The sequence below is a fragment of the Callospermophilus lateralis genome, chromosome 18, assembly GCF_048772815.1.
Source record: "Callospermophilus lateralis isolate mCalLat2 chromosome 18, mCalLat2.hap1, whole genome shotgun sequence".
NCBI classification, from domain to species: Eukaryota; Metazoa; Chordata; class Mammalia; order Rodentia; family Sciuridae; genus Callospermophilus; species Callospermophilus lateralis.
The window spans coordinates 54,205,554-54,230,575 of NC_135322.1; the positions used below are offsets into that span (position 1 = coordinate 54,205,554).

Genomic DNA, 25,022 nt, shown 5'->3' on the forward strand with positions numbered 1-25,022 from the left:
TAGTTTGCAATTTTTGTCTCTCTGAAAATGTCCCTGTTTGAACTTCATTCTTGAAGGAAAATTTTCAGGGTAGACAATTATATGTCTGTAGGGTTTCTGCCCCCCCCTCCCCCCCGCCCACCAGGATTTATTTACTTATTTGTTTTTTTGCTTTACAGAACTAGAAATCAAATTCAGGATCTCATGTATGCCAAGAAGTGCTCTACCACTGAGCTCCACCCTCAGTTCCTTAGAATTTAAAAGATATTTGTCTTCTGATTTGTGTTAATTAAGTTGAAAAGTCAACATTTCCTTGGGTTTTGTTGTTGTTGTTGTTTGTTTTTGTCCTTGAAAGTAAAATGTTTTTTCCTTTAGTTTCTTTTTCACATTTTTGGCCTCTGTTTTCAGTGGTGTAAAAATTATGTACCTGGGTATGCACTTTTTTCTTAATGCTGCTTGAGTTTAGAAGGATCCTGGCTCTTTTTTCTCAATCACAGCGAATTCTCTATCATTATTTTATCAATATTGCTCTGCCTTATTCTCCCCTTTTGGGACTCCAGTTACACTTCTTTCATGCTTTTTTTTTTTTTCTACATTAGGTCTATATTTTACTTTATCTTCTGAATTTTCTATCACTTAAATCAGTCTTCTTGGTTCTGAATGATCTTCTAGCCTATCTCCCTTTTCAGTCTTTCTTGCTTCAGATGTCCCTGACCTCATAAAACACTTTCATGGAAGTCTTAATTTCAGTTGTTATGACTTTAAGTTGTATGATTTACATTTGATTCTTTTTTATCATGTCAAATTCTCTGCCATTACCATGTCAAATTCTCTTACTTCCTCATATTTTTGGTCATTTTATAAGTTGCATTCTTTTGAAGCTGTAAAACATTTCTTTTAAAAATGGAAGCTTTCATAATTGGAAGATTATGGAAATGATTTACCCCCTGTGATAATGTTCTCTTCTTCCAGAAAGGACATGTTTGCTTCTTCTAGACAGATACATGCACCAGCAATCCAGAATCACTTCCTTCATTCATGTTTGAGGACTGAGAGACCAAAGTTCCCCCTATTTTATATTGAATTTCAATGAAGGAAAAACTATCAGGGTCTCTACCTTGACAAGCCTTAGAATTCTTATCTCTGTCTCTCTAGCCCTGCTACATGTTCTGAAGTGCTGTGCATATATCAACTGCCCATTCTAATGCAGGAGGAAAAACATAGCCAGATGTTCCCTACTACTCCAATCATTATTTATTTGTTTTCTCCTAGAATATGACCAGTAAATCTTTACTATCTTGTTAGCTCTCCAGTGCCTCTAAATAAATATTTGTTGATATAACTTTTCGATTATTCTCATGGGGCTGTTGGTTCAAATGATCTCATTCACCACTACTGGACATGGAAATCTAATTCTTAATAGCCTGTTTTTTTTTTTTTTTACTTTCTTTTGTATCACAGAAGTTGATAACAATAACCTCACAAATTATAACCATGAATGTTTATAGTGGTTACCCCTTTTTTAGTGTTCAATATGTTATTAGTTTTAGTATCCAAAGGTCTATTTGGTATTTTCTTAACTTTCCCAGTAATTTTTGCCACTATGTGACTATATGAATAATTTATGGTTTCAACTGCAGTTTTCAGGAGTTGATTTGGATCAGACATTATTCCAGCCCTTTCCATCAGAGATTGTATTCCAGAACTATACTCCCTGTGAAGTCTATGAGGTTCCACTGGTACTGAGGAACAATGACAAAGTGAGTATATTTGCTGGGGTACATGAACTTCTCTAGACATATGAATAAGGTTTGAGTAAACTTGGATCCTATAGGATCTTAGATAAGTTCTTCCATTGGATAGACTTAGGAAAATGTGCCCTTTGGCTTTAGGCTTAATGAAAACACAGCTAGGTCTGTTCAAGTGTTGCTCTACTTTCAGTTCCAGTGCAATGCCAAAAAAATAGTGAACTCCCAGCGTGTGAGCTAACTTGTTGAAAAAAGGATTGATTTGGTGAATGGCATGGAGTTCTCACATCTGAGAACTCAGTTGGGCTAAATTTTTATTTAAGACAGAGCAGGTACAGTTAGTGTTTATGTACTCCACATGACAGAACACCATTTTCTCAGTTCAATGTATAGACTCTATGCATAGACACATATATTGCCATTATTGAGTGTTTATATTTGTATTCTGTAGTGCATTTTTATTCTTTGATTTATACTTCTAAAAAATTTCTTGTATTCTCCCTTCTATTTCAAATAGCCTTCAGAGTTTTGTCTACAGGTAATTTAGGAAAGCTTCTCTTGCTGTCTAGACCTCATCTCTGTGTGATTATGATGGAGGATTTCTTCTCCAGTCTTATGTCTTTGTCCTCAGAGATACCTTAGGGGTTTATTGCAAGAAAAGGTATGAAATGCCTGGGAATTTCCTTGACGTCTGACAATAGTGCAAGAAGGGAGAATGTGGAAGTTCAGCATGAAGCACGGTGAAATGTGAAACAGGATTAGAGCAGGAAGAAGGCATCTGAGAGGTGGTTTACTTCAAGTGCAAAGTAGAAACACGTATATGAGCCCAAGAACATGGAGACCAAAACATTTGAGCAATAAGAAAAAAGAGAAAATAAGTCTATGTAGGAATCCAAATCAAGTGGGAAGACTTGCAGTTATATTCGGTACAGTAGCTCATTAAAGGAATCAGCGATGCCTTTCAGAGATCAATAGGGTGATTTAGTGACAGAAAAGTCAGACTTGGAAGAAAATAGTATATTTAGTTCTTTGCTGCAAGTATTGTTAGCAAGAAAAGCTCATGGGACAGAAACTAAACGTAGGCAAAGAGATGAAAAAGAATCTGAGGTACTTGGGGCTGAGTCCCTAGACCTCAAGAAGAGGCACATTACATAGACACTGAGAATTTTCTTTTCATGTAGGGCTTCCAACCAATTCGGTTTCTCACTTTGACTTCTCTTTTTCCTTTATTACTTTTTTTAAATTCTCTGTCAGTTATTCTGAGGCTATTAAAGGCAGAGAGGAGCTAGTTCAAAGGGTCTTTTGGGCAATCCTCCTTGGCCCTAAACAAGAAATGATTATCATGGGGGTATATGTAAGCAAGTCAAGGAGAAGGGACTGGGTTAAGTTTTGTCAGCACTCAGTTCTCGTGGATAGTCCAATACTGCTTGGTAAGGTTCAGCCAATGTAGGCCCCATAGAAAGAGGGAAAGTCCAGCTGCCAACCAGCAGCCTTCTCCAGGCTGGGCAGGCTACCTCAGGACCTTTGTACAGAGTGGCTGATATTAGCCAGTTTCTCTGCTCCTTCAGTTCATGGTTTTATAAGGAGCCACTGGGAGAGACTTAGGACTCAGAGAAATATGCCCCATTTACCCTTTGCTTTCTCATTGACAGGGAGTGTAAAAAACAGAACCTGTTTGTACATTATCTCTTTGTCTGTTTCATACACATCTGGGTGAGAGTAAGCTGTGAGCACTCTATAAACCACACATGATTATATTTTAGATACAGTTATAAGCACCCAGACTCCAGAGTTGGACTAATCTGAGTTCACATTCCAGCTGTGCACTCTCTAGCTAGAGACCAAGGGCACATCCCCTCACTTCTCTAGGCCATGGGGATGATAACAGTACCCATTTCAGTAGAGTGCTTTGAATATGAAATGAGATAATGAATGCATTTGGCTAAGTGGTTGTCACATAGTCGGTACTAACCCAGTATGGGAATTATTATTGCTAGTGCTGCTGTTGATTGCCTTTCTGATTTTTAACAGGTAATTATGCTCTCACTGAATACACTCTCAGAGAGGTTACCCAGCACCACTCAGCACAGCACAGTGACTGCACGGTCCCATGACTAGCAAAGCCTGTTCTGCTCCTATCAGATCTGCACACCTCGTCCTTGTCTTCACACTCTCTGGTCTTATCATCTGAGTTCTTTCTGCATTTCTTCTTGTCTTCCCTGCCTGGATTATAGCTCTGGGAGACTTACGTCATCCTTTAACTAGTTAATTGAGTTATAGTTAACTGTCTTCTGCCCTTTTGGTCATTTCTTAACAACTCCTCCTCCTTTTTTTTTTTTTGTATGTACAGACTTCTTACCTTGACCACCCCATTTCTTTTATTGCTGGGCTGCTGAGGTAGAGATGTATCCCTGGGCCTGGCTGACCAAGTGGAGGAGCAAGCCTCTGAAGAGGCCAGCTGTTTGGAGCTGCTGCACCGGTCTGGGGGCACCACTGTGTTTTCTGCTCTTGCTTCCTAGCGGTGCCTTCCTTGGGACAGTCCCACAGAGAATCAGGCGAGGACTTGCCCCCAGCACCACTGCTTGGTGAAGCTTTATCTGTAGAACAGGAACCATGGGGAAGTGCAAAGGCTATTGTGAGGATAGAGTGGCTGGTCATGTCCCTTGGATGGTCCACAGAAGGAACCCATTAATGTGGTTTCCTCTGGAGTTGTTCTGCAGTGCTGGGAGATCCAGCTTCCCTCTGCTGTTGGTGAGGTCTTAACTGATGAAGCACTTTAAATAAACAAGTGAACACAGACTTGCAATAATAATAAAAACAAGTAATGGTAATGTTAATAAAAATTAAAGTTGAAATATGTCAAGGCCTGCTTTGTGGGAGGTATTGGGATAAAGAAGGTACTGTCATCAGTCTGTAGTTGAGGAAACAGAAGTTCAGACCTGACCAAGGTCATCTGCCTTGTAAGTAGTGGAGGGAAATTTCAGTCTCAGCTTGACTCCAGATTTTGTGTCTTTTCTTGTTTTTCACATGCACAATGTCTTTCATCATGTGTTTTTTTTTTCCTTCAGATTCCAAGGATGGTGAAAATTATTGAGGAAAGTTCACCTTACTTTAAAGTAGTCAGTCCCAAAGATATTAGCCACAAGGTAGCTCCGGGAGTGCCATCCGTATTCCGAATCCTCTTCACTCCAGAGGAGAACAAGGTAAATCGCAATGCTGGCAAGAAAACAGAATTGTCACTAGAAGTTTACAATTCAATTCCAAACACTCATGGAGGTGAGTGCTTGTGTTATTTGTGGAGTTCGTAGGACTGGTGTTGGTATTGGTGGGCATTGGTATAGTGATCTTAGTGTTTGGTGGTGGCGGGTGTTGGTGGTAGTATTTTTGTCATTGATGGTAGTTGCATTAGTCTGTTTTTTGTTACTATAATAAAATACCAGAGGGTGGGTCATATAAGGAAAAGAGGCTTCTTTAGTTCACAGTTTTGGATACTGAATTCTAAACAGCATAGCTTTAGCTCTGGTAAGAGCCTCCTTAGCTGAGTTACTTCACGGTGGATGACATTATGGTGAGGGCATGTATGGAAGCTAGAGATGGAATGATGAGATGGGAAGTCAGAGCTTAGGGAGGGTCTACCTCTTGAAGGTCCACACTCTCCCAATGTATGGCAGACCATGCTCCACATGAACTTAGGGGACAAACCACATCCAAACCATCGCAGTGGAGTTGGTGTTGGCAATGGTGGCGTGGATGGAACTGTTGTTGATGGTGGTGATGGTGAGAGGAGGGTGTCTAGTAGCACTGGGAATGAGAAATAATTGTCAATCTCTCATATTCTCTTATACCATTTAATTTATACAATATCACACATGCATTGGGAAACCCCTAATTAAAACATTAATAATTGTGGAATCTGAGTGATGGGTACATTGGGGTTTCTTCCACTCTTCTGTTTTCTTTGTGTATATTATAAAATTTCCGTCTTCACTAAGTTTGAGACCCTAGTTGGTGATAGCTTTCCTCTCCAGATTCTAACTTGACTCAAATGTCAATCACGGTATTGACTTGGCAAAGAATGTGACTGAGAGAGTATTTTTTGCTGTATTTGGTTGCTACTTATCTTACTCCTACCTTTTATAGTCTCTTATACCATTCAATTTATCCAATATTACACATGTATTGGGAAACCCCTAATTTAAAAAAATCAACAAGTTGAATGTTGTTATGCATTTTTTCTTCTAATTATCAAAAGTTGTCGAGGGCTACGTGCATGCATGAGAAGACATAGTGAGACTAATGGTTACCTGTGAGACATTTAACTATCCACTTTTGGATCCATTGAGATTTTGTGTTGGACTTGGATTCTATGCAATAATATAGTTTACAGAACTCATTTTTTTAAAGACAGAGTTGTTCTCTCCTGTTGCTGGGGCTCAGACTGATGTTGTGAATTTAGTACCTCCATCCACCCTCACGGCTGGAAAGCTGACAGGCAGGCGTGCATGGAATGACCAGCTAGGTTTAGGGGCACTGTCTTCTAGGCTGTTCCAGAATGCAACCAAAGAGTAACTAGAGCCAGATTTATTTTAGGAGAGAGTCAGTCATTTCACGAAATGTCACTGTTTCTTCAGTTGGCCACATTGATAGCCAACGTGCATATGTATTTTTCCTCCTTATCCCCTGCTGGTCTGCGGCCTCTCCATTCTCATTTGCCCTCCTCACATCTGGAGTGTGAGATATGTAAATTGCAGCATGCCACAGTTAATAAGCCAGTCCCCTTTCAATTGGATTTGCCGTACCCATGTATATTAGCACTTGAAGATGATAATGCAATTTACATTTTTTTCCCTGTCATCTATTAATCTGACTCCCTGGAGATGGAACTTGTTAAGAATGCCAAAAGTCCAGATGACAGGTGCAGCACATTCACTTTGGCTTTCCTTGTCTCTTCCCACACAGACTTTAAAAAGCAACAACAACAACAACAACAACAACAACAAAAACATTGAATTTGTTATTAGTCTAATATAGAGTATATATCATGTACTGTTAAAATATAATAGAAAATGTTATCATATAATCACTAAAAAATTCCAGAGACTGGCATTTTTTGACTTCTTAAATTTGAATCTTCAGTATTAAAAAGGGTATGAAAAATATTAAGCTTTTGTCAGAAAGCAAAACAGTACTTCCTCAAACTTAAAAAAAAGAAGCATCTTGTTTATACACATGTAATCACGTGGAAATGGCAGCGGTGTTTGAAGAGAATATCTAGTGACACAATTTTCTTATTCAGTTAAATTTTGAGAAAATGTCTAATTTGTTGTCCAAATGGTTTTCCTACTTTGTTATTACGAAATATAAAAACCTTGTCCTGAGAACAGAAATGTTAACATATTTTATGTGTTCTAGGTGTATAATAATCATAAACTATGTTGCCAGCATTTCAAATCAAAGTGTAGTTGTCATCAAATTTTCCACAGCCAATAATTCTTGTTGGCAAAAATAATGGTAGGGAGTCTGTTTCCTTCCTGGGTGGAATGAGCCCTCCCCGGTTCTGTCGGGATCTCCTTATAATCCCAGGGCCTAGCACAGTGCCCAACGCATAGGAAATACACAGTAAGTATTTGTTGAGTGAGATAAGTAAATAAAAAGTTATTCCCAATGAAATATAATGAAGCTTCTTCAACTTGGAAGACAGCCTACAGATGATACAAGCAAAAGTATAGGAAAGGATTCATTTTCTTTTTGTGTCCTAAATGTTTTCAAAGTTAACTTTCCCATCATTGCAACAAGAGAAAGACGTCTAAGAAGTCTTCTCTAAGAAGGATATTTCCATTTTCTTTCATGTCTCAATGAGTCATCTCACTGCTTTTTGTCTTTCTGGACTCAATAAATATAATTGGATACTCAGGCTAATGAGGAATTCTCTTTATGAAGAACCCTTGATAGTTTTGTACCCCGATGAAGATATTATGGATGACTAATGTTCTTTGGCTCACTGTGTGCATTATTTGAGCTACAATCCAATAGTTTGGCCCTCATAGAGCTTATGTTACCTAGTGAGTTGACAAATATATAATTAAATGTCAGGTAGTGACATGATAAATGATACTCTTTGATAAAATGAAGAGTATGATAAATGAAGCTCTTTCCCTGAAATAGGAGGGTCAGGGAAGACTTCTCTCTTGGAGTAGCATCTGGGCTAAAAACTAACTTAAGCCATGCAAACATCTGAGGAAAGAGCTCTCTGGGAGAGGGAATAGCAAGTACAAAGGCCCTGTGGCAGAAACATGCTTGACTACAGGTTCAGGGGGGTGCAAAATGACCAGTGGGGGCTGAAGCAGAGGAAGCCTCCGGGAAGAGGCAGAGGATAAGGTTGCAGAAGGTGAGATCATGAAGAGTTAGGAGTCATTCAGAGTGGGGGAGGAAGTCACTATAAAGCACTTAAAATATTTTTATTATGAAAGCTTTCACTGATATGAAAAAGTTGAGAGTATAGTGTGGTGGACTGTCATTGCCCAACCCTTCCCACTATCAGTGCACAATCAGTCTGGCTTTGTCTGCCCTGCTCCTATCCTCAAAGGGTTTGGAACCCATTTTTCAGATTTTTCAACTGTAAATACTTCATTATTTGTCTCAAAATCATAAGGAACTTTTTAAAAGTTAACCAAAATACCAAAAGCATGCCTAAAAAAGTGACCATTATACCTTAATAACATCAAATATTCCATTAGTATTTAGGTTTCACCAATTGAGTCATAATTTTTTTTTAAGTTGGTTTGCTTAAATTGGGATGCAGGTCAGGTTTGCTAGTTGATCCTCAATGGATTGCTTACAATCTTTTGACCCTGTTGCTTATATACTGGTGGCCAGGTATAGAGCCTTGGTTAGATAACTATTTAATTTTTTTCTTTTTTGGCAAGAATCTTTCATAAGCGATGTGCTACTTCCTTTTGTATCACATCAAGAGACACAAAATGTCTATTATGTTTTGTTTTGTTAATGATACAGTGAGGATCATTACTTAGATCATTGTGGTTTCAGTTCCTAATTCCATAATTGGTCCACATTTACTGATTGGAATTCTTCTAAAAACAACAACCAAAAAAACCTTCCCTCATCAACTTTTTAGCTGAAGTGGAGTTGGAGAATATTATGCTAACTGAAGTAAGCCAATCCCAAAAAACCAAAGGCTGATATGTTCTCTCTGATAAGTTGATGCTGGTCTATAAGGGGGAGGGGGGAGGCATGGAAAAATGGAGGAAAATTGATTGAGCAAAGGGGAGGGAGGGTAGGGCAGTGACAGCAGGAAAGATGGTGAAATGAGATGGACATCATTACCCTGGGTACACGTATGACTGCACAAAGAGTTTGATGCTACATCTTATCCAACCAGAGAAATGAAAAATTGTGCTGCAATTGTTTACAATGAATCAAAATGCGTACTTCTGTCATATATACCTAATTTAAATAAATAAATGAGTTTCTGAATCTATAAGGAATAGAGAAAAATAAAAATAAAAATTCGAAAAAGCTATACCATCAATGTTAGTTTTAAACTGATTGGGACTTTGGAAGTGATCTTTCTGTTTTGAGGGGTGAATTTCAGATTGAGAAGATACCATATAATAATGAGTTGTGACCAACTAACGAATGTAGAACCTTTTTCAGGGACACAGCATGTGAAACCCACCAAGACCTGATCAGAGCTGGGTCTGCCATGTTGCTATTCCTCTGTTGAGTTTCAGAGTAAAAGCAGGAAGAGGATGAGGGGGCTTAACACACTGGCCCTGACCTTGGCACACAGAGACAGTCACTGTAGTAGAAAACGTCATTTCCCTTTGCTGAAACTTTGAAAGAGTTATTGCCACGTTTGCATCCTGTCATGGCGCTAATGTAAAATCATGACTCATTTTTTTCACTTCTTGAAAAGTTGTATCTGCCATTTTCATTTTCGGATTTTTTTTTTTTTTTTTAAGTTTGGAGGCTGGGCATGTTGGAAGGAAGACTAACAACAAAAAGTGATTTGGAAGTTTCATCTGAGAGCATTGTCATATAGGATAACATTTTAAGATTTAGAGTAATTGTGGCTAAGTCTCTCATAGTAGAGGGGAAAGAGCTCAGAATAAATATTTCTGGCTTTGAATGGTGGCCTGATTGCTCTGGATCTAAGTCCAGGGGAAGGGAATACATCAACTGAAGTAATTGCTTAGCTTGCAGGATGACAGAGCTGCCCAACTCATCACGTCTGAATTAATTCTAAACCAGCAAAGCAATATATAATAGTATATTACGTAATTTAATACAGTCATATTAAATGTACAACTTCGATATTGAAATGTGTTGTAAAGAATTTCTTAAAGAACTTTCTCCATATTCTCTTATGGATATGTGAATTGATTATGAAAAAAACAAGTAATTCTGATCCAATTTCAAACATTGCTTATTTGGGAACTTGAAAAGATTTAAAAACATTCCCCTTAATATCTCAACCAGCTTCCTAAACCTTTTCCCACAGTCTTTAATTCCTTATGGAATGAGGAAAAAGATACGTGGATATAGAATAAAATAAGACAAAATGCTTTGGAATTTCCTTGAATCCTGCCTTCCACAGCATCTTTTGTTTTTGTTTTTTCGTTTTCTCTCAAAGCCTCAATTAATATTAAAGTTTCCACATGTGCCAGCTGCTCTCCAGTTTATAATTCCCCACAAAACCTTTGCTGGCTGCGATTTGATCTCCTCAGGAAAAAAAAAATGAAAATAGTGCTTATCTCTTTAGGATTCTGTTGTAATCAGACTAGACTGTAGCGTCGAATTCCGTGGGGTTTTCTAAAATCAAATATCTTGGTGTAATTTGTACTTCCTTTTATTTGCATGCCACAAACTCCTGGCATTATCATTTAGAAACCAGAATCAATTGTAAAGCAAAGAGTCCAACAACTCAAATTTAATAAATTTCATGAGTCCTGTTCATTAATTTTTATTACTTGCTCCTACCATAGGGCTTTTATGTTTCCAGTTCCCATTGCCAGGAACACTCTGTTCCTGGTCTCTCCAGGCTGGCTCCATCTCCTCTTCATGGCTCCGTGCAGAGGTTGCCTCCTGAGGGAGGTCGTCTTGGTTGTTCTAACCTAAAGCCCCTTCCCGTATGGTCACTTGACCATGTGTTATTTTCCTCAGAGCCCCTTTTCTGAACTCATCTTGTCCTATTATTCCAAGGTTTTAAATCCAGGCCACTGGAAGGACAAAGATGCCAGTGTTGAGACCAGGAAGCTGTTCAGGAATGGTTTTGGCGTGGAGAGAAGGTCAGAAGATGACCTTGAATGGCTTCGTGGAGCCTTTTGGGTGCTAGACAGAGGTTCCCCCTCTGGGCTGGTACGGTTGGGGTCAGCAGAATGGGCTGGATGTCAGCCTCCAATTCTGCCCCTCAGCAGGACATTTTTATGCACAGTTACAGACAGAAGCATTAATCGGGGGGCTTCGGTTTGAGACATGATGTTCACAGCCAATGAGATACCTCTGGGTAGCCGGGTATGAGTTTGAAGTCTGGGTTTGCAGAGAGAACATCATGTGTTAGGGTTACAGAGGCTTCACAGGAGACTTTTCTTCACACATATTTATACATGGATTGCATTGTATATAATGTAGTCTTTTTCCCCCCACTTGTTCATTGTCTCATCCATCTTCATGTAAGAGGAAGTGGGTTGTGACCATGTCTGTTTCCTAATCAACTATATTCCTCAGCCTGACAGAGTGGCTGGCACCAGGCACTTAATAAACACAATTAATGGAATAAATTAATTGGGAATACCACTGTTTCCTGCTGTTCTGTGGCTTCATGAAGCTGAGTGCATGGCAGGTCTGTATGTCCATCCATGTCACTTGTTTCCATTTCTACTCTTCTCCCAAAGCCCAAAGAGAGTTTCAATTTTGTTTGTCCAGGCTGAGTACACAGCTCAGTGGTACAGTAGTTGCCTAGTATGCACAAAGTCATACTGGGTTTAATTCCCAGCACCACAAAACAAACCAAGCAGAAAACCCTCCACCAGTTAACACCATTTATACATGATTACTGAAAGGAAATTAAGTTCAAAATTATTTTCCATGTATTCAGATTGCCTTGCTGATAAAACACACCAACATGATTGGAAAACTGAAAATGAAGAAAAATAAGCTCGATTTAGATAACATATGCCTTTCATGATGGACTTCTAAGCTTCTGGCCAATTCTTGGAGGGACTGTTAGTTTTCCTCTTATATTTAGTTTTGCTTATTGCTGAGGGTTCACTTTTAGCATTGTTATGTTGCCAACAAGCATTTTGTTTCTAGCTAGTGAGATGAGATGAAGAGTTCAGTGTTTCTGTTGCATTTAGACCCAAGACTGGAAGAGACGGGTGCTTACAGCCTCAGAGTTTTTGTTTGGAATGGTCAGTAATGGCTTTGCACTAGAGGGGAGGCTCACACCTGGGTATGCACCAGTTAGTCATTGCTGCATAACAATAGAGCAACCCAAAATTTAGTTGCTTAAGTAATAAGCATTTATTGTTGACCACAAGACTATGGTTAAGCTGGGCGGTTCTTCTGGTACTGATTGGGCATACTTTCATCTTGGGGCAGCAGCTCTGCTCAACTTGGCTGGGCTCTCTCTGATATCTGGGGATCATCTGGCTGAAGCTAGTCTGGCATGGCCCTCACTGGAATATCTGGGTTTTCCTCCTGCAGTAGGTTATACCAAGCTTGTTCACATGGCAGTGGCAGGGTTTCAGAGCAAGACTAGAAATACCAAAGCCTTTTGAGGCCTCACCTTGAACTTAGTATAGTACAACTTGTGCCTCTGTCTATTGCTCAAAACAGGGAGCAGAGAAATGAACTCTATATCTGGAGGAGAATCTGCAAAGGCAAAATGCAGAGTGTGGGTATGAAGAGAAACCACTCATTAGAATCATCAATCCAACACAGGGGCTGGAAGGATATATGGGGGTGAGGGAATTGGTGTGAATCTCCTTTGATTAAAGAAAAATATTCCTTGAAGCCTGAACTTCTCTACTGGCTTGTAGGCTATAAGGCTTGAACTATACTCCTCTCAGAAAAGAGAATCTCATTGAAAGTCCATCTGTAATTGTCCAGGGGACATTTCTAAGGTAATATACCAAGATGTTCTTTGCACATGACCTGGCATAACCACTGTTTTTCTTGATCATGTTGGTTTTTCCACAAATGATGAATGTTCTCTTCCCTTGTAGGATTATTCCCATATGTTGACCTGTGTTACTGAAAGAGAGAAGTTTATCGTACCCATCAAAGCTAGAGGTGCACGGGCCATCCTGGATTTTCCCGATGAGCTGAATTTTTCCAATTGTCCTGTCAAATACAGCACTCAGAAGATCCTACTGGTACGAAACATTGGCAACAAGGACGCTGTGTTTCACATCGTAACTCATAGGTATGCATCCCTTTGGCTCTTGTTTCTGGGCATAGCTAAAGCAGGTCAGCAAAGTGGTTTGCTAGAATAACATTCGGGATGGAATGGCTTGTTATAATCTCCAACTGCAAAGCTGGGAAACCTCACTGATACAGATTAGACTTCCTCTTCATCCTACGAGGAACCTAAAATTCTTATTTTATATCCATTTCTAACCAAATCTCTCACCTGTTGGTTATGAATTTATAAATAAGTTGTTTTGATGGAGAAGTTTTGTAATTGGCTGGATTGTTTCCATTGCTGTTGTAATAAACATCACAAACTTAAAGCAACACAAGATCATTATCTTACATTTCAATAGGGCATATCCCCCATTGGGCTAAAACTAAAATGTCAGCAGGGCTATGGTCTTTTGGGAAGCATGGGAGAATCTATTTCCTTTCCTTTTCCAGCTTCTAGGGACTGTCCACCTTCCTCAGCTCATGGCCCTCAGTTGTGTCATCTGAAAAATAAGGGAAAATATAGAGGCCTCATAACATAAGGCTGTTATGAGGACAAAAGTGAGTTAATGAACATAAACTACTGATACATAGAAAGTACTAAATAATAAGTGTTTGCTCTTTATTTATTTTTCTTAAAATGAGCCAAAGCCATTTGGCAGGCAGCATAATAGTTTTCCAGCTATGTCAGGGTCCTAATCCCCAGAACCTGTGAGTGTGTAATGTTACATGGTAAAGAGGGGTTAAGGTTACTAATCCGCTGACCTTAGAATGGGGAGATTATACTGGATTTTCTGAGTGATTCCAAAGTAATCACAAGGTTTCTTAAAAACAGAACAAGGAAGAAGAGGATTTCAGAGGGATGAGATTTGAGAAGGATTCAGCCTGCTATTGCTGGCTTTGATGATGAGAATACTGTGGGATTGAGAGGGTGTATCAAGAGCACAGGGGTAGTAAGTGATGGCCTTGAATAGAGTAGCTATAGTGTGGACATCTTGGGACAATATAAAGGATGGTGAGGAAATCCCTAATGTAAAGGAACTCTCTTATAAGATGGGAAAGAACCATTTTTCTGGGGTATGAGAATGGTGACTGATTGGTGGGGCCTTAAAAGAGCAACCAGCTTGAGAAAATAGGAGGCAGGGCTCAAATTGTTTTCTTCATCTTTAAAAAAAAATAGTGTGTATATTGATCTATAGACTATGAGCTCGTTTTACAGAAGGCTCTTTTTGGGGGAAGCCTTTGCTGCTTAAGGACACATTTCTCTAGAAAGGATTAGCATTTGCTTCTGTCTAGTTCCCAAAGGTGAGACCCTATAGTGGTCTTTTGGTAATTTTTTGCCTGAGAGTTTCCTGGACTGGTGGAGTATTTTTGAACCTCAAACCTGCATAAGATGCAAAGTCCAAAGTTAAAAATTTCCTAGATAAACTTTGTTTCTCTCACCCAAAAGCAAGATAGACATTTTTCTCCTTACTGATAGGAGGATGTTTTGTGGGTCTTCCTTTCCCAGGTTTATACAAGGATTTGGTACCAGTCCTCTGACTTGAGTATCTCATACCTTGTCTCCTGTTCCAGCAGGGCTGTTAAAAACCTAGGCTTTTATGCTTTGGAGAGCCCAGGGCTGACCTCGATTTAGCTTGGTGGCTCCCTGCTCTGAGTCTTAGTTTCCTCTTTGTTTTGGAATACTGTGAGTTTTCCTTATTTTTTGTGCATGTTCAGCTCTACATTTGTATTTTATTTTATCCAATCTTCCTATGTATTTTCTGGTAGAAGAGTTTTCAGGCTAGCCAGTCTGCACATTTAGGTAGTACTGTTGCCATATTGCAGGTCGAGGGCATATCCTTTGGGAGGAAATTTGTATTTATTCTTCCATGTATCCCAAGAGAATCACTGTCACTGAATCATTTCATGTAAGATATATGTTTCTGCTTGGTATTCCATTTCTCCTGTCATAAAAGCTATCTTTTCTATTTCTTGTAGAATAAGTTTACAATGAATTCAGTTTATGTCTATCTGGAAAAAAATCCTATTTTTTCCTTTATTTCTATAAGACATTTTCTCTTCTGTATAGAATTTTGGGCCAACACATATTTCCCCAGTATTTTAAAGATGTCACTCAATTATCATTTGGCTTACATTTTCCTAATGATAAGTCTATTGTCATTCTTACCTTTGTTCCTCCACATATAGTTATGTCTTTCCCTTGGGCTGTTTTCATGATTTTGTCTTTATATCTGGTTTTTGGCAGGGTGAATATGATATATCTAGGTATAAATTTTGATTTTTTTTTTGGCTTGTTGTTTTAAGGATTTTGTTTTGCTTTGGTTTTGTTTTGCTTTAATCCTCTTGAGGTTCTATGAATTTCCTGGATCTTTCATTATTTTTGGAAAATCTCATCCATTACCTCTTCAAATATTTCTTCTGCTTCATCACATCTCACCTTTTCTTCCATATGGAGGCAAGTTCTGTCAGCCACAGGTAAAAGCCACTGGTGAAACCATTTGTACATGTCCCATCTCCCTGGGAGAAGGGGGATTGCCTGTCTTTAGATTTCAGGCAGTTTGCTCTGAAACCTCAGCTCTCTGATAGGTTCAAGAAAAGTTGTGATTTTGTTGTTCTGCCAGTTTTTTTTTTTTCATTATTAGGATGAGAGAAACACTTTTCTCCTTTCTGTATCCTAAAGGGAGGCAAGACTCTCTGAACTACTTTAAATAAATCAAAGCCAAAGTTCTTTTGGAAATTAGTGTCTCCTGACATCATTCATCAACCTAGTAAAGCCTTTGCCATCTCATGGTGTGAGCCTCACATATTTTGATTTAGAGGGAAGGAAGTGGATTGTTCAATTGGTTCACCATGACTTAGGAAGAACCCATCTTTTTTCATTAAACAAAATACAACTACCATGCATAATACACATTAAAATTTTCCTATTACATTGATATTTTTATATATGAAAAAGATAATCTACCTAATTTGAAAGAAAAGTGCAGGAAGTATATCTTCCTTAATTGATTATCTGAATCTTAAAAATTACACATAGATGGGAATTTCTCGCCTATTAGATTCATATAAATGTGAAGCAAAATTACATTTAATAATTTGCAGTTTTAAGAAGAGATGTAAAACTATTCTATCCATTTGACATTGTAAATCATATTTTCTTTTTAAAATTTTTTTAAAAATTTTAATTTGTTACATATGACAAGAGAATGCATTACAATTCATATCACACATATAGAACACAATTTTTCATATCTCTGGTTGTACACAAAGTAGAGTCACATTCTTCGTGTCTTCATGCATGTACTTAGGATAATGATAACTATCAAATTCCACTGTCTTTCCTACCCCTATACTCCTTACCTTCCCCTCCCTCCCCTTTCCTCCTTTGCCCTAACTAGAGTTCATTTAATCCTCCCCTTTACCCTGCATCATGTTATGAATCAGCATCCTTAAATCAGATAAATCATTCAGAATTTGGTTTTGGGGGATTGGCTAACTTCACTTAGCATTATATTTCTCCAGCTCCATCCATTTGCCTGCAAATGCCATGATTTTATTCTCTTTTAATGCTGAATAGTATTCCATTGTATATATATACCACATTTTCTTTATCCATTCATCTACTGAAGGGCATCTAGATTGGTTCCACAGTTTAGCTATTGTGAATTGTGCTGCTAAACATTGATGTGGCTGTGTCCCTGTAGTATGCTGCTGTTAAGTCCTTTGAGTATAAACTAAGGAGTGGAATAGCTGGGTCAAATGGTGGTTTCATTCCCAGTTTTCCAAGGAATCTCCATACTGCTTTCCAGATTGGTTGCACCAATTTGCAGTCCCAACCAGCAATGTATGAGTGTGCCTTTTTTCCCACATCCTCGCCAACATTTTCTTGTTTGTATTCTTAATAGCTGCCATTCTGACTGGAGTGAGATGAAATCTTAGAGTAATTTTGATTTTCAATTCTCTAATTGCTAGAGATGTTGAACATTTTTTCATATATTTATTGATTGATTGTATATCTTCTTCTGAGAAGTGTCTATTTAGTTTCTTGGCCCATTTATTAATTGGATTATTTGGGTTTTTTTGGTGTTAAGATTTTTTAATTCTTTTTATATTCTAAAGATTAGTGCTCTATCTGACATGTGCGTGGTAAGAATTTGTTCCCAATTAGTAGGCTCTCTATTCACCTCACTGATTATTTCTTTTGCTGAGAAGAAGATTTTTAGTTTGAATCCATCCCATTTATTGATTCTTGATATTAATTTTTGTGTTTAGGAGTCTTATTAAGGAAGTTGGGGCCTAATCTGACATGATGGAGATTTGGGCCTACTTTTTCTTCTAATAGATGCAGCATCTCTGGTTTAATTCCTAGGTCCTTGATCAATCCACTTTGAGCTGAATTTTGTGCATGGTGACAAAGAAGGGTTTAATTTCATTTTGTTTCATATAGTCAATCATATTTTCTTAATATGGAAATAATCCTAAGGTAAATTGGGGAACCAACTCAAGGACTAGCCAGAAACCATGAGAACATCCAACATGAAGGAAGGAAGGCAGGAGGACAGAAATGACCTACCCAAGTCTCTCCAATAAACTAATCTCAAGACCTGGATTAGAACAAGCATGGGTCAGTTCTGGGCTCATTTGTTCTCAGATCCATTTTTTTGTCCTGTCCCTACTTTGCCCAGTATCATTGTGGGACTGAGTTAGCCTTCCACTAACTCCGGAGGCTGGGTGGATTCCAGCTGAGTTGGATCAGTGGGGGCACTGGAAGGAGATTGGAGAGTAGGAGGAAAGAAGGAAGGAAGGAGCTAGGATATTCCTCCTTTTCCATCTCCTCTTCCTCCTCCTCCTCCTCCTCCTCCTCCTCCTCCTCCTCCTCCTCATCATCATCATCATCATCTCCATCTTTAGCAGAGTCCCCAGCAGCAGCTTCAACTTCTCTGTGGTCTTAGATGCTGTCAGACTGGCCTTCCCAGGTTCCAGGTTCTTCCAGGTAACTCTAGAATCCCAGGATGTGATAACGCTTCATCCTTTCCTTTCATCTCCAACCTGGGGGGGGGTGAAAATGGCTCACTGCAGTTAACAGTCCAAGTGTTACTTCACCATCTTAGGTTGGGCTTCTCATCTCCCCCATTTTCTATGCAGCTAAGTCTCTCAATTAAATTGCCTCTTTGCAATTTTTTTTTGTTTTCCTGCTTAGATTTTTTAATGAAATGGTATTTTATGCTTTTTCCACAAAATGCATATTTTCCAACCATTTTGTTAGTTCCATGAGCTGCCTCAAACCCTTCCAATCAATCCTTATTCTGAATTAGCCTCGGTTGGTTTTTGTTGTTTGCAACTGAAATCTCTGATAGCTACAATGAGGAAGAATGTGACTGAATTTGTGGTCAGATCATACTGAATCAGAATCTCTGTAATGTTCTAAAAACTGCAGAGGTGATTCTGTTTCCTAGGGAGGGTTCTTGGATTAATGTGATTATTAATAGACTTGATAGAGCAGTGATAGTTTGGGAATTTGGCGTCAAAAGCTCAGTCTACTCTTAGTCCTAGCTCTTTTAAGGTTGATATATGACCAGAAATTTATATATGTATACATATTCTTATTGAAATTTTGTTATTTTATGTATATGTTAAATATATACTATTTTGATACATATTCTTATATATATTGTTAATGAAATATTTAATTAATGGTTAAGTTTATATGATGGTTAGTTTTATATAAATTGTAAAAATAAAACTTTCTTTGTACATCTGTTGTCCCCATTAGAATGTGAGCTTCTCAAATGCAAGGGTTGTGTATCTTTTCATTTGTATTCCCCAACATCTAGCAAAATGTCAAGAGTAAATAAGTGTTCAATAAATGTTTATAGGATTCCCATCCAACAATATATCACAAGGGCAAAGTACAACTATAAACCTCTACAATAATTTAAAATAAAAAAGACATGTACTATAAAATGGGCATGATGTTTTTTACACTAATAAAAGGAGCTGCAGTGTTCTATAAAATATACAGAGAACATAAACAATTACCATTCAACTTTATTACAGATTTGACCTAAAACTCTAGTAGGTCCCAGAATAACTTTGACTATTAAAGTAGGATGAATATTGGAAGGTAAGAGAGAGAGAGTGATTATTAAGAAGCAATTTTGAAGCCTAAAGCCTCAAGTTAGAAATTAAAGAAGAAAGGTTATCTGAAGAAAAATACTAATATTTAATATTTAATATAGTAGGACAATATTTAGACTTCTGTTATAGTATTGAATCATTTGGATGGAATAGTTTCAGTTCTTAAGAATAACTCATGATGGAACAAAACATGTTTCTTGTGACTCATGATTTTTCACAAAACTGAATTCTGTCCATAATTAGTTGGTATTAATGAAGGCTGATATCAAGACCAAACATTTTGATAGAGTCAGCCTTATGCCCTTGAGGAACCATACTTTTGACTTCTTTGTAAGAGCCTTTTCTGATACTTGATATTTTCAAGCTGGTTCAGCTCATCTCTAATAAAACAAAGTACAAAATCAAATTACAGACAGCGGTTAGGCACCAGAACGAAACACACTCCACCAATTAACACTGATTTATTGAGAAAGCTTAGGCAGCTCCAAGTGGCAAAGGCGATCCCAGGTGATTTCCTAACCACTGAAAAAGTAGAGTGTAATCTAAGCCTAACAATGAAGGAAAGGGTCCATTCCCGCCCTTCGGAATTTGGACTCCTGCAGGTCCTAGAGGCGTGATATCAAGTGTCACCTTCTCTGTGGAAAATTCACAGAGAATTTTGTGCTCTGCTATATAATAATATCCAATTCACTTCAAATCTGCTCTTCTGCTACCAAGAAATATTTGAAAAGGAGGTATAATCACAGTGCAGAAAGAAAAGTCCTGGGAAGGAGTGGCAAAGAAAGAAGAAGGGACTGCCATGTTTTCCCCAAGTCAGGAAACCGGGCCTGCTCTCAGCTCTTCAGATTCTCACTGAGGCCAGAGGAAGGACAGAACTTTGACAGTGGAGGACTCACGAGTTCCATGAAGCAGGGATTCTGGAGCTACTAAGAGTTTAGTCCTTTTCTGTTTCACCAAGATGTTATAAAAGTTAAAGAATGAATGAAAATATTTTTATTCCCCTTTAGGATTTGACTGTAATGCAATTCAACAACCTCTCCTGAGAGGCTCCTGGGAGTAGAGAACTGTGTGTGAGGTACAACGATGGCTTCCATCTTCAGGGGTGGCTTGGGGCAGGGGGACAGAGCAGGTACCTGAGGCAGCTTCCCTCCCAGCTCTCCCACCATCTGGCTGGGCAACCCTGGGCATGTTGCCTGCCTCTTGGGGTCATCTATATTTTCCTATCTAAAACACAAATACCAACACGTACTTTTTAAAGGTATTTTGGAGGATTACAAGAATTGACACATGTAAAATACTCTCCAGAACAGCGTCTGTGCCCATGGATTTGCTCTCCTTCAGAGGCTGTTTCTTTGAACTTCTTTCTATGTTAGTTTCTTTCTTTCTTTTTAATACTTATTTTTTAGTTGCAGTTGGATACAATATCTTTAACTAATTAATTTATTTTTATGTGGTGCTGAGGATGGAACCCAGGGCCTCGCCCGTGCTAGGCGAGTGCTCTAGGGCTGAGCCACAACCCCAGCCCTCTGTGTTAGTTTCTAACATTGCTTTCCATACCTGCTTCTTGCAATGGCTAGAAACTATTGACAGAAGAGGAGAGAAAACCCAAATTCCATGGGAAGGAACTCTATTGTGTGTACCGCACCAGGAGCTTTGCATAAGCAGGGTTCTGTTGAAAAGGGGACTGAGTGTGGAATGTGGTCGGCCACTTTGGAAGGAGGATGGCACCAGGGAAGGGCTGGGTGTTCTGATATGACCCTAGCGGTTCTGGATTGTTACAAGGGGCACAATCTACTTGGAAGGCAGAACAGGTGTAGTGCTGAGGGAGCTTGTGGACGAAGAGACCGTGGCTTCCCACTCATCCCACCTGGGAATGTGATAGGTGCAAGGGATATTTGGGCAGAGGTATGTGTTATCAGAATGTGAAACCTGGTTGGGAGCAGATTGTGTGAGACTGCAGATGCCTAGGATTTGAACTTTATTACACTGACCGTGAGGACTACCAAAGGTGTTTGAACACATTGATGTGTTATGGGTATGTTTTACAGTGTCTCTGGAGCTGTGGGAAGGACGGAGGGGAGAATGATAACAAGCTTGAACTTGTCTTAACACCCAAACTCATCCTCAGGTTTGTCTTCCAGTACCTCAGAACTGCCAGTGAGGGAGATAAAAACAGCAATAACAAACATAATAATAAGCCCTTACACAGCATCTCCTACGTGCTCGCCACTATTCCAAGCACTTTACCTGTCCTGATCCCTTTAGTCTGCAATATAATTCTACGAAGTAGGTGCATCATGGCCCTTGCTCTGTAGATAAGGAAACTGAAGGTCATGGCAGAGCGGGGTTGTGGACTCGCTGCATTGGGACTTGCTCCCACCTGGTCCCTGGAACCTCCACTCCAGGGGGCCTCTACGGCAATGCCTGGTGCTTGCAGGAGAATAGGTACAAGGAGTAGAGGGAAGGACAGAAAAAAGAAGGGGGATGTCAAGAAGTGAAAGGAAAGGACATCAAGAGTACAGAGCACCAGAGAAAATTAAAAACTGCCCCTGAGGCACCAGTGCCAAGAGAGGGGTCCCGCAAGAAGAATCTTAGGTACCACGCAGCCTTAGCCTGGCCAGAAGTTCTGTACCCTCATAACAGAAAGCTTAGGTTTTCTGGAACTGAGTTCATTATCTAAAGCAAATATTTAAGGAATGATGACTCTGAGAAATGTTGTGATCGAAGTAAATAATCAGAAACAGCTTTGCCTGTCAGATAGATTGTACAACACATTACTTTGAAAAACTAGCAATTTAAAGAAGTGAAATGGACCGTGAAAATAATTAAATGGCCTGAGTTTCCTATTTAGAAGGAAGAACTCCATAAGTTATTTAAGGTACTTCATGATCAGATCCAGCTTCTCTTTTGATACTACCTTCCAAAACAATTAGGCAAAACCGTTTGCTGTTCCCCAAACCACACTCACTCCCCACAGTGCACCCCCATATTCTATTATGAAAGCACAGACCTTATCCTGCTTGTCTTTCCAAATGCACTCTCCGCCTTCCTGCTGCCTCTTCTCGTCCAGGAAGCTGACCTCTGTGCCTGGGTCAACAGGCCCAAGTGCCTTCTGGCTTCTGGATGGCCTCAGCCAAGGACAGTCCCCACAGGCACTTGGGTAGGCTGTTTTTTACCCCACTATGTTCACTGTGGGCCCACCTGGGCTGTCCATCTCCTTTGACTAAAGGTTCCTTTCCCCTCACAAGGGGGCTTCTCTTAAGGACTCTCCTGTGGGTTTCAATTTCCCCATGGTTCTTTGGGCCTAGAGATGGTGACAGCTCAACTTCTACTAACCCTGGGCTATTGCATCATTTCTGGTAGTTCCCTATACTCCTCCCACCACCCCCTTAAAATAGATCTTTGTTAAACTGTCTTTGGAATTTCTTATACCATCACTTTCCTTTTGGGTCTATTTTTCTACTATGGTACCCTCTGTCCACAGGACTTCATGAAATTTGATGTTTTACCCCTTGGAAACCACAGCTTTGCATACACGGTTTAAGTCTGTCCCTTAATGAAATCTTAGTCTGGAGGACACAGACTGGACTTTATTTGTTTGCTGTCACCCTAACCCAATGCAAGAGCCCAGCAGGAATACTTCATGCATGTTAAAAGAAGGGATGAACGGCAAGGACACAAACAAGAATATTATCCCATCATTTAAGTTTCTCTTATGTTTGCTGATCTGTTACTGTTATTTTAACATTAAAGCTGAAGTTCTTTCACATTAGGGAGAAGGGCACACTTTCCTACTGGACCCTGAAGCTGCTGTGTCTGACCTCTCCTCCTCTCACACGGGTTCCAAGTGTGCTCTGATGCTGTATCTCCATACCTGTTGCAGGCCTTTCTCTGTGAAGCCCACGGATGGAATTCTTAACGTGGGGGAGTCCACGCAACTGGAAGTAGAGTTTGAGCCGCAGACCATTGGCAATCACAGTGGGAGGCTTGTCGTGTGTTATGACACAGGTATGGGCTATTCTCCATTTAGAATTCAACACATTAAGAAAGATCAGGTGGGAGATGTAATGAAGATCAACCAGAAACAGGGTTTGACTGTATCAGAGTAAGCTAAGATCCACGAGGTAAAGAACAGAAGAACAAATGCCTTCATTGGAAAAGATGTTGAGCCAGATATAAATCTCATCTATTCCCCAGTGCTTGAAAGCCTGAGGAATACTGTGCTCAGGAAAAGAAATTAGACCCAAAGTTATACAGGTGGGTGAAGCTAGATACATGTGAATGAAAACTTGAAGTAATGGATACCCCCATGGGTTTTCCATTTGACTTACTGTTGTATTTGTCTAACATTTTAAAAATATATGTCCAAGCTCAAAACGTTTTGTGTGTGCCCATTAGTCACCTATGTAAGATCCAGTTACTTCAGTCTTTAGAACATGCAAATATCTTACTTAACAACTATAGGAATGTAGGATGGTAACCATCACCACTAGCATTTTCTTGGCCACACCTATGTAATCATGAAGTCATATTATTTTTGCAGTTGTTTAACTTATAATCATGTAGCCTGCATGGGCATTATGCCATCTCAAAAGCTAGTTTTCAAATTAATATTTTATCATTCCCTTTTCTTACTTTATGATTTTTCTCATTTCCTTTTGTTAAATTTGTTTTAAGTAGTTATACATGACAGTAGAATGCATTTGTGCACTTTGATATATCATACAGAGATGGGTATAATTTCTCATTTTTTTGATTATATATGTTGTAGAATCACATTGGTCATGTAGTCATACACACACACACACACACACACACACACACACACACACATAAAGTAATAATGTCTGTTTCGTTCTACTATCCTTCCTGTCCCAATGTCCCCTCCCCTCTCCTCCTTTCATTCCCCTCCAACTAATCTAAGGTAACTCTATTTTTCTCTAGTACTCACCCCCTTATTATGAATTAACATCCACATATTAGATAAAAATCAGACTTTGGTTATTTGGGATTGGCTTATTTCACTTAGCATGATATTCTCCAACTCCATCCATTTACTGGCAAATACCATAATTTCATTCTTCTTTAAAGCTAAGTAATATTCCATTGAATGAAAAAAAAAAAAAAAATATATATATATATATATATATATATATATATATATATATATAAAATCACATTTACTTATCCATTCATCTATTGAAGTTTCACCCATTTGTTGTTGATTTAACCAGAGTATCTGCTTGTAGGGAGAAAACAGAAGTACACAGCAAAGGAAAGAGTTATAATTGACATCTAGGTGACAGTTCAGAGTTGCTGGCTCTGTGAGTATGCATCTGAGCAGGACAACTCAAGCCCCTGCCTCATGACCTATAGTTTAGTGGTCCTGGCTCCATGTGGCCCAGCATTACAACACATAACCTGTTTTTACCTGTTAGTGTTAGCCATGGTTCACTGGCTACCGGCAAGAGAAGCCCAATTGGAACTAGCTTAGATGAAATAGGACACTTTTGACCCTTGTAGACATATAAAAGCACAGCTCAGTTTTCCAAGGTACTCGTGTCATTTTGCATTTCCACCAATGAAGTGTGAGCATTCCAATTGCTTCTCATTCTTGCCAATATATATTGTTTTGGTTTTAACTTTTGTTTTCCTAATGATTAATGATGTTAAATACCTTTCTGCGTGCTTCTGAGCTATTTCGATATCTATTTAAGTGTCCATTTAAGA

The 25,022-nt window shown here is 39.0% G+C and overlaps 1 protein-coding gene across 1 annotated transcript in view; it reads left to right on the forward strand.

The window, feature by feature from the left end:
• Positions 1-25,022, forward strand: part of Hydin (HYDIN axonemal central pair apparatus protein) — a 316,785-nt gene that overhangs the window by 12,880 nt on the left and 278,883 nt on the right. Inside the window, exons 3-6 of the mRNA XM_076838342.2 lie at positions 1,620-1,739; positions 4,796-4,930; positions 12,974-13,173; positions 23,176-23,300. Coding sequence (XP_076694457.2) covers positions 1,620-1,739; positions 4,796-4,930; positions 12,974-13,173; positions 23,176-23,300 — 580 coding nt within the window. The remainder of the gene's footprint in view (positions 1-1,619; positions 1,740-4,795; positions 4,931-12,973; positions 13,174-23,175; positions 23,301-25,022) is intronic.